The following is a 15627-nucleotide window of genomic DNA, read 5'->3' on the forward strand; positions in this document are numbered from 1 at the left end:
GGAGCCTATGCTCTAGCACAGGACCACAGCACAGGCAAAGAAACCATACACATGGAAAAACGCCTGTAAGGGAGAGGAACAGCGTGTTCTCACTGGAGCCTTGGAACATTCCTGTGAGCTCACTGGTATGGTGACAGTGGTGGCATTATGGTCCCCACTTTACAGATGAAGACACTGAGGCTCAGAAAGGTAAGGTGGCTTGGCCAAGAGCTGGTAAGCGGCAGAGCTGGGACTTCAACCCCAACCTGCCACCAGCCAGCCCTGATTCTCTGCATTTTACTTTCCTTCCCATTTTAACTCTCTTAGGAAACATGTCTGACATGTGTTAGGAAATCACATATTTAATATCAAAACACAGGGAGAAAGAGCAGAAAACATCCTGTTGGAGCCTGAAACTGAGGAAAATAGCCCAAAGGCAATTTCTGTGAAGGATCCAATTCCCAAACCTGAGACCAGGAGTGTCTGGATGGCTACAGGAACCCCCTTTCCTCCTGGCATCTTCTCGTTCCAGCTGCCCACAGGGCTCCAGCAGGGTGGGGCCGCCTGGCTTGAGGTGGGGCACTTTCCTCTGAGGGTGAGGTCACTGGGATCCTGTGCTTGGCTGCAGTGCTGTTACATGGAGTCCTGCCACCCTGTCTCCTCCCACTGCTCTCAGACACAGGGTGTGTGCGGGTGTGTGTGCATGTGTGACCCTCTCTTGAGCAGGCTCTGCCGGCCAATGCCCTCACACACAGCACGGGAGGGCTTGTACTCAGGTGGGAAAAATGATGAGAGAACAGGGTGTCCAGAATGGTCTGAGCTGGATTCCCAGATGCCACTGACATCTGTTTTGATTTTGGGCTCGGGGCCTCCGTTTTCCTTACGTATAAAATGAGAGCAGTGAAAGTACTCCATCCAGTTGTTGGGAGGACTGACTTAGAGCATCTATGGAAACCTTTTTGGTGGTACAAAGTACACAAGTGTTTGCCACATGACAATGATGAAGACATGACCCCAACCCCAAAGAGCTCATGGTTTATTCATCTGTGTGTTCATTCGTTTTTTGACCAAGACTTTTCAGCATCTATCTCTTGCCAAACACTGAAGTCCTGTGCAGGGGTCAGCAGGAGCTGTGGCTCCATCAGAAATGCCTTTTAACAAGTACCAACCTAGCCACCCACCTGTTTTTGGTTCCCTGAGCAGGGGCCTGTGTTCTGTGTTCTGCTTCCTCACCTGTACAATTGCCCACCAGGCCAATCAAGAAGTGCCTACGACCAGAGCTATGTTGGCAAGTGATTAGACCAGAGCTGCGTTGGCAAATGACTAATAACCAGCTCTCTGGGGAGAACTGAAAGCCCTATTTTGTAGCATTTGCCAATTTCCATGGTGTAAATGCTCTCATGTGGCCACTGTGACTTTCTGTTGGATTGAGTATGAAAGGGGAAAAAGAGGATTTCAGAATGTCACTCAAGTCCCTCCTTAAGTGTCACTGTCACCATCCTCATCCGTCATTACCAATAACTCATCACCTCCAAAGTTACTCATTCAATCAACAGACATTTCCTAACAAACTACCTGCCCCATTGTAGGTGTTGGGATACAAAGACACCACCTGGGAGTGGGACAGATGGGGTGGTCGTAGGAGGGACACAAATTATTGTACAACATTTCTTGGTGAATCTAGAAATGCACAAGGTGCTTGGATGGGTACCACTGACCATTATTGAGTAGGACAGCGTAGCCTGATACACTCCAGGCTGGAAGGATAGTAGCAGAGGGGTGTTTCAAATCAAGAATACCTTTTCATTTCCTCCCCAACAAATAAAAGAAGAAAGAAACGCAGGGAAGGGTGGAGAATAGAAGGGAAGGTAACAATAGATCATTGTTGAAATGGAATAGCAGACATTCTGGGAACAAGGCCATGGGTGAGGTAAGAGGGGAGGAGAGCCAGAGTTCCACAGGCCATTGGAGGGAGGGATTGGGGGCAAAGGCTTAGCCGCTTCTATCCCCCTCACCCCAACACCCTGCTCCTCAACCCCATCCAGCCTCTGGAGATTTTGTAGGTAAAACCATGAGCAGGGAGGTACACTCAATCCAAGCATGATTATGAGCAATCTTTTTTTGGTCACACTCAATGTTTTGATTTTGAAATCAAACCTGGAATTCTGGTATATTTTGTGGGCAATAATAAAACTTTATGCCAACTTTTTTTTAGACAATCTCAAATAGCAGCCTTACAGTTATCCTCACATACTGGAAAATAAAGAGCCAAGATTTTACACATAGGTGAGTAAAAACAGACACCCCTCGACTGCATGTATTATACTGCTGAGTCCTAAGGTAAGGTGACTTTCAGGCCCCGTTATGCTCATTAAAAGTTATCCTCATTGGACTGGAGTGGGGGCAATGGTATGCTAATTGAACATTTACTGTGTGTTAAGCACCAAGGATATAAGGAAGAACAAGACACAGGCCTTGTTCTGGCACAAGAGACAGCCACCTGCTAGCCAATGATCATACAGTGTGAAATTACTATAGCACCATGAAATACACTTTACGTTATATAAAGGAGGTGGTTGTTAGCAACGTTGGCAGGGTCAAGGGTGTCAGGGAAGACTTCACAAAAGAGGTGACACCTGAGCAGGCTTTTAAGGATGAATGGAAATTGGACAAGTGAATGAGATAGGAAAGGGCATTCCAGGTAGCAGGAAGCAGAATGTGCTAAGGCAAATGTGTTTGAGAACCATAGGTTGTTTTTTTGTAAAGCAGGAAGTGGAGCTGGAGACAGAACTAGAGGGAGGCAGGCAAGCTGATGAATGAATCTGAACTTGAGGACAATGATGCAGCAACAGAGGGTTATAATAGGGGATGAACGGTGGGAGCAAACCAATCAGGTCTGTGTTTCACAAAATGACCCTTTGATGGTAACATGGAAGGTAGCCAGGGGGTCAAGACTAGAGGTCTGGGACCAGTGAGGCTGCTGGAAAATTCTAGGCAAGAGAAAGAGTGGGCAGGCAATAAGGCTGAAGAATACTGAGCCTGAGATTCATTTATTTTATTTCTCCTTTCCCTTGATTCTTGTGGTTCTTCAAGATTGATTGGTTTCCCCTCATCCCAGAGGATAGCACCAACTTGAGTTCAGACCTGTTACTGAACTGGGCTTTATGGAGGCTGGCCCAAAGTTCCCCAAACACCACTGCTGTAGCTGGGCTCACCTCCATGGCCAATCCCAAAAGGTGGTAGGATCTTACAAAGTTCAGCCATGAGTTGTTTTTCCCAGCAAAGGTGGCTTTGGGGCCCTCTATTTCTCCTCAGAGGATGAGAAGTCCTTCTCCCTGGGTCACTCAGCAGGTAACAGATAGTCCTTGGGGGACCCAGGCTGGTTCAGAGAGTCTGCAAGCTGGCCTCTGCCAGGAGGGGGAGCGTGGGGGCTTCCTGCAAACTCCCTCAGCACAAGGAAACTTGATTCTGCAGGAAGGCCCAAGACCCAGAATGGGAAGACAGAGGATGTGGGACTGAGAACAGAGAAAAGGGAGCAGCATTGTTCCTGGTGGGTTCACTCTCAGTCCAGACAGTGGCTATCTCCCCCTTCATTATCATCTCAAAGGGGGGTAAAAAAGGGGCCCTGTGAGCTGGCTTCTCCCCTTTAACAACTTCTTCCTCTCAGGAGACAGTTTGCACAATGGAGGAGGGGCCGGGTGGGGGCTGACCCAGGCAGCCCACACTCTGCCAAAGCTGCCCGGGACAGTGGGGCTGGCCCGCCACCTGCTGGCCACTCCTGGTGGCGGGGAACAAACATCTTTCGGAACTCTGCAGGGGCAGACTGGGATTTCCCAGGCAGCCAGCATCAATCTGGAGAAAGCTGGGAATGTATTAAGATTCAGAGAGGTTAGGAAGCTGAAGAAGAATCTAGGATGGAGTTCTGCAGAAGCTGATGTGTCCGCAGGCAGGAAGTCCCCATCACAAACATCCAGTGGATGCAGAACCAGTTTCCAGGAAAGTTAATGTGCCTCAGTTTCTCCATTCTCCCCTTTTTTACTCACTGAAGGGCAAGAGAAATACTGCTGTTTGGAGACCTAATTAAAGTGTGGGTATAAGAGGCATGATTGACACAGACTGGGAGACACTCCTCTGGCCAAAATCATGCCCCCCATCAGCATACACAGCCTAAAATTCACACATTCACACATGGTCTTCAGATTAGAGAGATGGAAACCAAGTCAAATTTAAATGTTACTTGGATGGGTGAAATATGTGATGGGGATTAAGGAATGCACTTGTCATGATGCACAGGATGATGTACAGAATTGGTGAATCACTATGTTGTACACCTGAAACTAACATAACACGGTATGTTAACTAACTGGAATTAAAATAAAGACTTAAAATAATAAACGTTACTTGGGTGAGGCCATTGCATTTTGGCCTCGTTTGCTGTGCCCACACACCATACTGCTACATACCGCATGGGCACCGGGAGGACAGAGATTAATTAATAAGACCCAACCTTATTACTCAGGAGCTAACAGGCACAAGTGACCAATAGAAAACTGCACAATAGGATAAATCCTAATCCACTCTGCCCATTATTGGGGATGAAGAGACTAAATAAACATGATTATGAGGGACTGCCATCAAGATGATTAATGTCGCATAGGTCACAAAAGTCTGCAATAGCAACACACACGTAAGTAGCATCTACTGTCTACCAGACACATCCTAAGCACTTTTATATTAACTCAGATTTTTAACCCAATTGCATGCATTAACTCTACTAGGTAGGTACTATTTTATTCCCATTTAGGTACAGTAACTTGCAAAGGTCGTTTGGCTACTATGGGGTATACAAATGGGATGTGAACCTAGACAACTTAGCTCTGAAGTCTGTGTTCCTCACCATTGTACGGTGCTATCATTTATCAGCTCACCCTCCAAACAGAAAGTAACTTTCTTGATAAATAGGTTTTTAAATAACCCCTGACCATTGCCATATCATGGCAAACCCTGGCTGAGGCCGAGGAAACATGGTCAGCACGGTACGGTCAAAACCAAGGTCAAGTATGGGGCTGAAAAGAAACAAGAAGACTGCAAAGGCCATGCAGGCATTTTGATTAGTGGGCAGACAAGCAGCAGGGTTGCACAGGCAGCAGTGCCTGGAAGCAAAATCTCTGCAGAAATCAACCACTAAAGTCAGAACCTAAAGATGCTGCTTTACATAAACGCATAGACAGATAAACAAGGCTTCATGATGAGAGGCTTCAAGCAAGCAGCAACACTGAAGATAATGCAGACTGGATCAAAACAGAGGCCATGCCCATGATCTCACCTTGGTTAAGATGAACTAACTTTTTAGCAGGAAAGTAAAGACTGCTGTCTACACCTGCTGAACATGCTTCCATGTTGACTGTACTGAATATCATACACCATAAATATCTCCCATTCCAAAGTACAGGGTCAGTCATTCCCAACCTGAGTTAACTTCTCAAGTGAATGTGAGTGTGCACATGCATGTTAGAATAACAGAGCCTGTGACATGCTCGGTGAACTGAATGCATTAACTTATTCACCTAAGACCTATTTACCAGGTGCCTATGATGTGCCTACTACGTGGCAGCCTTTGAAGACACACGCGTGCAACCTTGCTCTCCAGCCCCATGACCATTTATGAGTCCACTGTCAGAACCGCCCTGGATGGAGTGCTTCCAGGTCTCCACACTTGGCATTATTTTCTAGACTGCAAATTCCATGTCCCCAACTAGGACTGATAATATTTAGCACGCTCTCCACCAAATATTTGGTGTAGAGACCTATCCTCCAACTTCAGATCCATGTGAGCAAGGTCTGCTCACCACTTACCTGAGCACCTAAGGCTGTGACTTGCACTACACTGGTGCTCAGTAACTATTTGTAGAACAGTTTCAATGACCTTGACATGTCCAATCTCTGACTCTGGAGAGCTTACCATGGATCAGCATGCCTAACAAGAGACTGGAAGGCATATCATTTCTGCCCATGTTTGATGTTAAGAGAACAGGTTCTGGACAAACTCAGGCACTCTGGTCTCAGGGGTGTTAGATAAGGACTGTGGGTCTCTGTTCATTTCTTTTACCCTCATAACAACCTTACTGAATGGATGGAGGATGGCTGAGGCTGAAAGAGGCTAAGCAACTTGCCTGAGTTATTTCGGGTTTTTAAAGTTTTCCATTCTTAGGAAGGTAATATGGGATGTATACCATATATTATATAACACTTCTAGTGAGCTCTGAGCAGTACCCCATTGCAAATGTATTAACATGTAAATCAAGGGGGCGCCTGGGTGGCTCAGTTGGTTAAGCATCCGACTTTGGCTCAGGTCATGATCTTCCAGTTCCTGGGGTCAATCCCCGCATCGGGCTCTGTGCTGACTGTTCAAAGACTTGAGACTGCTTCAGATCCTATGTCTCCCTCTCTCCTTGCCCCTCTCCTGCTCACACTGTCTCTGCCTCTCAAAAACAAATAAACATTTAAATTTTTTTTTAAACAAAGATGTTAATCAAGATTGCCATAAATCATTTATGGTCACACACAGTGAATGGTATAACGAAGACTGTTAGAGTCTCACTTTCCCTCAGATCAGGCTTTGATGCCACATGGATTATAAAATATTTTCCAGTTTTCAGAGCTTTTTGGATTTTTGGATTTGCTGGCAAGGGATTGGGATTGTAAACGTAAAGCATGAAACAGGTGCCATGGTGCCTGGCATGCAGTAGCCACATAGTAAATGTAGTTTCCTGCCCTCTGGCCAGTCTCTGATACTCTGATCAAACCTCTCAGCTTTCCCCTCTCTTCCCTCCCCCAGGAGTGAGATAAGCCCCCATCACCTCTCTTGCCCCTAGGCAGATTCTGGCTTACCAATCTGTGTGGGCATCATCAATCACCAATAGGATCCTGGGCCTTTGAACAACGGGAGCAGAGGGACCCGGAGGCTCCATCAGCCCTGAGGGGGCTGCTGAGGTCTGCTTCATGGCACTGGAGAAGGAGCTGAAGAGGCTGGATCCTGGAGAGGAGAAGGAGGCTGCCAGGGGCTGGGGGTGCCTCCTCTCCATGGCTGGGGATGCAGGGGAGCTGGTAGAGCTGTCTGGGCGCTGCAGGTCTGTCATGTAGCCATTAGGCAGGTTGGCCACGAAGCTGCTGTCAGAGAGGCGCCGCCGGAGGAAATTCATGGCTACAGATGGAAGAGGTGGCTTGTTCCCACACAGACTTGTCGAGGTGAGGCCCAGAACACAGGCGGCCAGGGATAGGAGATGGTAGGGTCTTAAGCCGGAAGAGCCAGGGGAATCCTGCCCAAGTAGGCTTCAGCTGTCTTTGCTAACCTGTGGAAACAGGCCAACACACACATTAGTGGAAATGACCTCTGCCCTGTAAGAGCAAACAGATATGGCGCCTTCCTGCCCCACTGCTGGGGGCAGTATAAAGTGGGACATCTTTTTGGAAAAGAATTTGGCAACATGTAAGCAGAGCATAACCTTTTAACCTACAATTTCCATTTTCTGGAATTCTCCCCCAAGAAAGGAATCTCAGTTACAGAAAAAGCCTCCTGCACAAATAATATTTTTCATAGCATTATTTACACTAGCAAAATATTGGAAGGAACTTTAATCTTCAGTCACAAAATAATGAATAAATAAGCTACAGCACACTCAGTGAAAATTTTTGTGGCTATTAAAAGAGGGAACATAAAAAGAGCTTTTAGTACCACAGAAAAAATTTCATGTTGTACTTTGAAAGATCATGCTACAAGTTTATAGGTACAGAATGACTACAACCACATAAAAGATGAAATGACATAACTTTGAATAGAAAATACATTGGAATGTTAGCCACAATTATATTGGGATAATGTAATTACATGGCTTTTTTATTCTTTTCCACTTACCTATCTTTTCAAGACTTTCTAGAATATATATTGCTGTGGACTGAACTGCGTCCCCCAGTTTTCATATGTTGAAGCCCTAACCCTCAATGTGCTGTTAATTGAAGATGGTGAACTTAAGGAGGTAAAGTTGGATGAGGGGGCGCCTGGGTGGTCCAGTAGGTTGAGCGTCTGATGTTGGTTCAGGTCATGGTCTCACAGTTCTTGGCTTTGAGCCCTGTGTTAGGCTCTGTGCTGACACCCCAGAGCCTGGAGCCTACTTCTGATTCTGTGTCTCACTCTCTCTGCCCTTCCCTGGTCACACTCTGTCTCCCTCTCTCTCTGCCCCTCCCCTGCTTGCACTTTTCTCTCTTAAAAATAAACATTAAAAAAAATTAACATTAGATGAAGTCATGGGGGTGGGGCCCTCATGATGAGATTAGTGGCTTTATAAGACGACACACTAGAGAGCTTGCTCTCGCTCCGCCAGGCGAGGACACAGAGAGAAGGAAGCTGTCTGCAGGCCAGGAAGACGCCCTCACCAGAAACCAGCCATGGTAGCACCATGATCTCAGACTTTCAGCCTCCAGAACTGTGAGAAAATAAATTTGTTGTTTAAGTCACACAGTCTGTGGTATTTTATTATGGTAACCCAAGCAGACTAATACACATATATATACCTTTTCTGAACAGAAGAAAATAAGTTTAAAAAAAAACAACAACAGATTATTCATTGGAGATTGAAATATCCCACTGAGAAAAATGATCATTCAAATGATGCAGTTAGATCCCTCATATTTTTTTGAGATTTTATATTTTTATTGAAGTAAAATGTACTTCAACTGAGATGCACAGTCCTCAAGTGTACAATTCTTTGAGTTATGATAAATGAATACACCGGTACAAGATTTATTATACTTACGTCATCTCAGAAAGTTGTCTTGTGCCCCTTTCCAGTTAATCCACACGTCCCCATAGGCAAATGCACTGCTGATGTCTGTCACCATATACTAATCTTGAACTTCATATAAATGTAATCATATGTATGATTCTTTTGTGAAGGGCTTCCTGCCCTCAACACAGTGGTTTTGAGACTTATCTAGACTGTATGTATCAAGAGTCATTCTGTTTTTCATTCCACTGGATGAATAAATGACAAATTTTTATACCCTCTCCTTTTGATAGACATTTGAAATGTTTCCAATTTGGGGGTATTATGAAAAGAATTGTTGTAAGGATTTTTTATTTAAGTGTTTTTATGGAAAAAGAAAGAGTGAGAGGGAAAGAGAGTGAGAGGGAGATTTTTCTTCGGGAAAATATCTAGAAGTGAATTTGTTGGATCATAGCGTAGAAACATGTTTCCCTTTACAAGAAACTGTCATAAAGTTTCCTACAGTGGTTATGCTGTTTTCACATTTTATTTGAAAGTTCCAATTGCTTTACACCCTTATCAACATTTCATTGTCAGTCTTTAATCTTAGCCATTCTGATCATGCTTGAGCAAATGGCTAAAAAAAGAATTCTTGAGACGTCTTTGTTGCAAAAGGTGATTTTATTAAAGCACGGGGACAGGACCCATGGGCAGAAAGAGCTGCACTGGGCTTGTAAGGAGTGACTGATTATATACGTTTAAGTTAGTGGGGGGTGAGGGATATCTTAAGTTTTTAAGGAATTTCAAAGCAAGGCTTGCAGGATTTTGAGGGGCTAGCTGCTATTAAGATACGCTTGCTTTTAGTCTTTAATAAAACAAAAATATTAAGGAAGTAAGGCAGCCATGAGTCACTTGAGGAATGTCACATTATGCATGTTTCAGGTGTCTGTCAGTGGGTTGCCAGCTGTGAGATTTAATCTGAGCTACATTTCTCTTGCCTTTGTTTCCCTCATCAATTCCAGAGGGTGTAAAATAGTGTCTAATTGTGTTTTTAATTTATTTTCTCTGATACCTGATGAGATTGAGCAACTTCCATGGGTTTACTTATCATTAATATATCTTCTTTCATGAAGCGTCTGTTCAGGTCTTTGGCCCATTTTTAAAAAAAATTTTATTTAATTTATTTTTTTAACTTACATCCAAGTTAGTTAGCACATAGTGCAGCAATGATTTCAGGAAATTTCTTAATGCCCATTACCCATTTAGCCCATCCCACCTCCCCAAACCCCTCCAGTACCCCTTGGTTTGTTCTCCATATTTAAGAGGCTCTTCTATTTTTGTCCCCGTTTTTATATTATTTTTGCTTCCCTTCCCCTATGTTCATCTGTTTTGTATCTTAAAGTCCTCAAATGAGTGAAGTCATATGATATTTGTCTTTTGCTAATTTTGCTTGGCATAATACACTCTAGTTCCATCCACGTAGTCACAAATGGCAAGATTTTATTCTTTTTGATTACTGAGTAATACTCCACTGTGTGTGTGTATATATATATACCACATCTTCTTTATCCATTCATCCATCAATGGACATTTGGGCTCTTTCCATACTTTGGCTATTGTTGACAGTGCTGCTATAAACATTGGGGTGCATGCGCCCCTTCGAAACAGCATACCTGTATCCCTTGGATAAATACCTAGTAGTGCAATTACTGGGTTGTAGGGTAGTCTTATTTTTATTTTTGGAGGAACCTCCATACTGTTTTCCAGAGTGGCTGCACCAGCTTGCATTCCCACCAACGATGCAAAAGAGATCTCTTTTTCCGCATCCTCGTCAACCTCTGTCATTGCCTGAGCTGTTAATTTTAGCCATGCTAACTGGTGTGAGATGGTATCTCATTGTGGTTTTGATTTGTATTTCCCTGATGATGGGTGATGTTGAGCATTATTTCATATGTCAGTTGGCCATCTGGATGTCTTCTTTGGAGAAGTGTCTATTCGTGTCTTTTACCCATTTCTTCACTGGATTTTTTGGGTGTTGAGTTTAAGTTCTTTATAGATTTTGGATACTAACCCTTTATCTGACATGTCGTTTGCAAATATCTTCTCCCATTCTGTTGGTTGCCTTTTAGTTTTGCTGATTGTATCCTTTGCTGTCAGAAGCTTTTTATTTTGATGAGGTCCCAATAGATCATTTTTGCTTTTGTTTCCCTTGCCTCCGGAGACGTGTTGAGTAAGAGGTTGCTGTGGCTGAGGTCAAAGAGGTTTTTGCCTGCTTTCTCCTCAAGCATTTTGATGGCTTCCTGTCTTACATTTAGGTCTTTCATTCATTTTGAGTTTATTTTTGTGTATGGTGTAAGAAAGTGGTCCAGTTCATTTTTCTGCATGTCGCAGTCCAGTTTTCCCAGCACCACTTGCTGAAAAGACTATCTTTCTTCCATTGAATATTCTTTCCTTCTTTGTCAAAGATTAGTTGGCCATATGTTTGTGGGTCCATTTCTGGGTTCTCTATTTTGTTCCACTGATCTGAATGTCTGTTCTTGTGCCAGTACCATACTGTCTTGATGATCACAGCTTTGTAATACAGCTTGAAGTACAGGATTGTGATGTCTTAGGCCCATTTTTAAAATGGGAGTTGTTTATATTTTTACTATTGATTTGGATTATCTGACTAGGAGTTCTTCATACATTCTGGATATAAGTCCTTTGTCAGATATGCATACTATGAACATTTTCTCTCAGTGTTTGGTTTGCCACTTCATTTCCTTCATGAACAGAAGTTTGACAGAATAAATAACTCTTACAAAAAGTGTTTGTTGTTTACTTGAAATAAAAACATCCTAATGAGAAAAAAAATTGTATCATAGGATAAGACTATACTTCCATAGCTTGGTTATTAAGAATATTTTCATATACATACAAAAATGTATATATACACATATAAGTATACATATTTATATGTACATATATGAAATCTGTTATATATATCTGCAGATGTTTTGATAAACAAAAATTTAAAATTTTTATGAGGTCCAAGTACCAGATTTTTCTTATGATTAGACCTTTCTGTATCTGCTTTTAAAAATTTTGCCCACCCCAAAATCATGAAGATATTGTCTTTTAATTTCTTAAAGAAACTTTATAGTTTTAGTTTTTCTGTTTAGGTCTATAATCCTTCCAAACTTGATTTTTTTTAATTAATTTATTTTGAGAGAGAGTGAGAGATAAAGAGTATGCATGCACGCACACGTGAGTGGGGGAGGGGCAGAGAGAGGGAGAGAAAGAATTTCAAGCAGGCTCCACGCTGTCAGCCTGGAGCCTGATGCCAGGCTGGAACTCATGAACTGTGAGATCATGACCTGCATGGAAACCAAGAGTCAGATGCTTAACCAACTGAGCTACCCAAGTGCTCCCAAACTTGAATTTGTTGAGTGGTGTGAGGTAAAGTTCATTTATCCAGTTTTCCATCACTATTTATGAAAAGATTTGTTCCCTAATGAATTGCTTTGGTGGCTTTATTGGCACCAATCAACTGTATCTGTATGGGTCTATCTCTGGACTCTTTATTATGCTCCATTGATCTGTCTGTATACAGTCTTCATAACTGTGGCTTTATAGAAAGACCTAAAATCATGGAAAATGAGTCCTCCAACTTAGATTTTCTTTCTCAAGATTGTGTAGGCTAATCTAGGTCCTAAGTTCATACGCATTTTTAAAATCAACTTGTATGAAAAAGTCTGTTTTGGGATATGATTTGGGATTGTATAGAATCTACAGCTCAGTTTGGGTAGAAGTGACATCTTAACACTTGAATTTTCCATTTCATGAACATGGTAGAGCACTCTACTTATTAAATCTTTAGTTTCTCGGGGCACCTGGGTGGCTCAGTTGGTTAAGCGTCTGACTTTGGCTCAGGTCATGGTCTTGCCGTTCATGAGTTCGAGCCCCGCGTTGGGCTCTGTGCTGACAGCTCATAGCCTGGAGGCTGCTTTGGATTCTGTGTCTTCCTCTCTCTCTGCCCGGCTTGCTCTCTGTCTCTGTCTCTCTCTCAAAAATAAGCAAACATTTAAAAAAAGTTTTAAAAATAAGTAAATAAATAAAATAAATCTTCAGTTTCTCTCAGAAATATTTTGCATTTTCAAACTTTGGAGTGTTGTACATATTTTATTTAACTGATTCCTAATAATTTCTTTTGTATTTTTCTTATTGTAGTTTAAAAGACACCATTTTCTAAGTTTCACATTCTATTTATTTGCTGCTAGTATCATGTATTTGCCAATTATTGTCAATATGCTGATGCGATTAATTCAATTTTTGTTTCTAGTGGTTGTTTATAGATTTCCTAAGATTTTCTTTTTAAGTAATCATGTCATCCACAAATAGAGACATCTTTCCAACCTTAGTGCCTTTCTTTCTTTCACCTCTTCTATTACAGTGCCTAAAACCTCCACCACTGAATAGAAATGAATAGAAAGTTGACACCTTTCTTTTCCCAATCTTAGGGAGAAGATGTTTACCATCTCACATTACTAAGATGATAGCTATAGGTTTCTGTAAATGCACTGTATCAGACTGAGACAGCTCCCTGGTAGTCCTAGTTGGTTGAGAGTTTTTATCATGAATGGATGCTGAATTTGCCCAGCGATTTTCTAAATCAATTGAGAAGACTATAGTTTTTGTTTAGTGTGGTGATTTTCCAATGTTAAACCAAACTTGCATTCCTGAGATAAATCCCAGTTGGTTATAGTGAATTACTGGTTTCATGTATTGCTGTATTTAATCTGATAATATTTTGTTGAGGATTTTTGCATCCGTGTTCATGAAAAACATTGGTCTGAAATTTTCTTTTCTGGTACTGTCTTTGCTTGATTTTGGTATCAGTGTAATACTGAGCTCACAAAATATACTGAAAAGTGTTCCTGCCTTTTCTATTTTCTGAAAGAGTTTATGTAATATTTGGTGTTGTCTTTTTTACTTAAATTATTTGAAGAATTCAACAGTGAGGCCATCTGGGGCTCATGTTTTCTTTGTGGAAAAGTTTTTAATAATGAACTCAATCTATTTTATATATCTATTCACAGTCTCTGTTTCTAATTCAGTACTGGCAATATGTGACTTCAAGCAATTTGTCCATTTCATCTTAGTTATGAAATACACTGGCATAAAATTATTCATAATATTTTTTATTATCCTATCAGTTTAGGATATGCAGTGATTTTCTCTGATATTCTTTTTTTTCATGTTTATTTACTTAGTTTTGAGAGAGTGAGAGAGAGAGAGAGAGCGCACAAGCAAGGGAGGGGCAGAGAGAAAGGGAGACACAGAATCTGAAGCAGGCTCCAGACTGAGCTGTCAGCACACAGCCTGACACGGGACTCAAACCCACGAACCACAAGATCATGACCCGAGCTGAAGTCAGATGCTTAACTGACTGAGGCATCCAGGAGCTCCTCCCTGATATTCTTGACACTGAAAATTTGCTATGTCTGTCTTTTGGATTAATCTGTGTTACTAAGAATTTATAAATTTTGTTAATCTTGTGAAGACCCAACTTGCAGACTTTTCAATTTTCTCCATTGTTTGTTTTCCATTTCATTTGTATTGGGGTCTTTACTACTCTCTCTCTTCTTACTTTGGGTTTAAGAATTCGATTGTTCTTCTTTCTAGATTCTTAAAAATGTAAATCATTAACTTTAAACCATTTTTCTTTTCTAATATAATCATTTAAAGCAATGTATTTCCCTCTGTGCACTGCTTTGGCTGCATCTCAGAAATTTGACATTTCATTATTTTCATTATTGTTCGATTCAAATTATTCTTAATTTCTTTGTGATTTATTTTTGATTCATGTATTATTTAAACATGTGTTTAGTTTTCAAATTCCAGTACTCCTTCCGATAATTTATTATTGTTGCTTTTAATATGATTCATTTGTGAATAATAAACATAGTCGATAAGGTTTTAATCCTTTGACATCTCTGACATTCATTGAGATTAATGTTATGGTTCAGTATATATATGGCTCAGCTCCCTCTGCACTTGAAAAGAATGGATATTCTGTAGTTGTTGAGTGTAATGTTCTATAAATATCAATTAGATTGCTGTAAGTCAGGTTCCTCAGCCAGGAAGCTGACTCCCGCTATGGTGATTTGCAAGCAGGAAGTTTATTGGAGAATGCTCCCAAGATTAACAACTCTAGGCAAGTATGAAAAGCAGAAATGAGTTGAGCTGCAATACAGTTTTAACAGAAGTGTCAGTCAATCTCACTGGGAGCAGGGAGCTGGGCATCTCTTTGGATTCCTTCATTTTCCGGCCACTTTGTTAGTCTATACTCTGCTGACTTGTCAAACCAATACAACTGCAGCTTTCTGCTTTGGTTTAGCTGCTCCAAGTCATGTGAATTGGGGATTGCTCTCAGAAAGAGTCACATAAATGTAGATCTCACCTAGTGCTTCTTTCAAGTGTCAAATCCCCTCTAGAGTCTACCTACTTTTTGCTTCTCTCTGGGAACCTAGAGAAACCTAGTTCCTTTTAAATATTTTATCACAAGTTTGTAATTATCATCTATGAGAGCTCAGTCTAACACAAGCTACCAAATCATTACTAAGTCTGAACTCTTCCATTTTTAAAATACTGGATAGAAAGGTTAATAAAATACTAGAGGTGACAGGACTTCAGAGATCATTTAACAACCCTGTCTTAGGAGCTCTGGTCAATCTTTATGCTGGTGGGAATTCCACACCTGCTGGAGAATCACCTCAGTGTCCTTTGACCAACTCCAATGTTAGTCAAAGGCTCTTCCTGTAACTTCTCCCCACTGCAGGCCCCAGTGGGAGCTTACAGTCTGGCAGAGGGAGGCATATCATAAACAAGCGAACACATATTCACG

The 15627-nt window shown here is 41.7% G+C and overlaps 1 protein-coding gene across 2 annotated transcripts in view; it reads right to left on the reverse strand.

Moving 5' to 3' along the window:
* The window catches only part of SYN3 (synapsin III), a 420649-nt gene extending 413453 nt beyond the window's left edge, over nt 1–7196 (reverse strand). The window contains exon 1 of one of the 2 annotated variants that reach the window (XM_047066610.1): nt 6871–7196. In XM_047066610.1, the coding sequence (XP_046922566.1) occupies nt 6871–7181 (311 nt within the window). In that variant the 5' untranslated portion in view covers nt 7182–7196. The remainder of the gene's footprint in view (nt 1–6870) is intronic. The other variant, XM_047066608.1, reaches the window with a different exon arrangement.
* Between the last annotated feature and the right edge of the window lie 8431 nt (nt 7197–15627).

Source organism: Lynx rufus, unplaced genomic scaffold, assembly GCF_022079265.1.
Source record: "Lynx rufus isolate CCGP_SWC_20201006 ecotype Redwood Valley unplaced genomic scaffold, mLynRuf1.p SCAF_7, whole genome shotgun sequence".
Classification (NCBI taxonomy): Eukaryota; Metazoa; Chordata; class Mammalia; order Carnivora; family Felidae; genus Lynx; species Lynx rufus.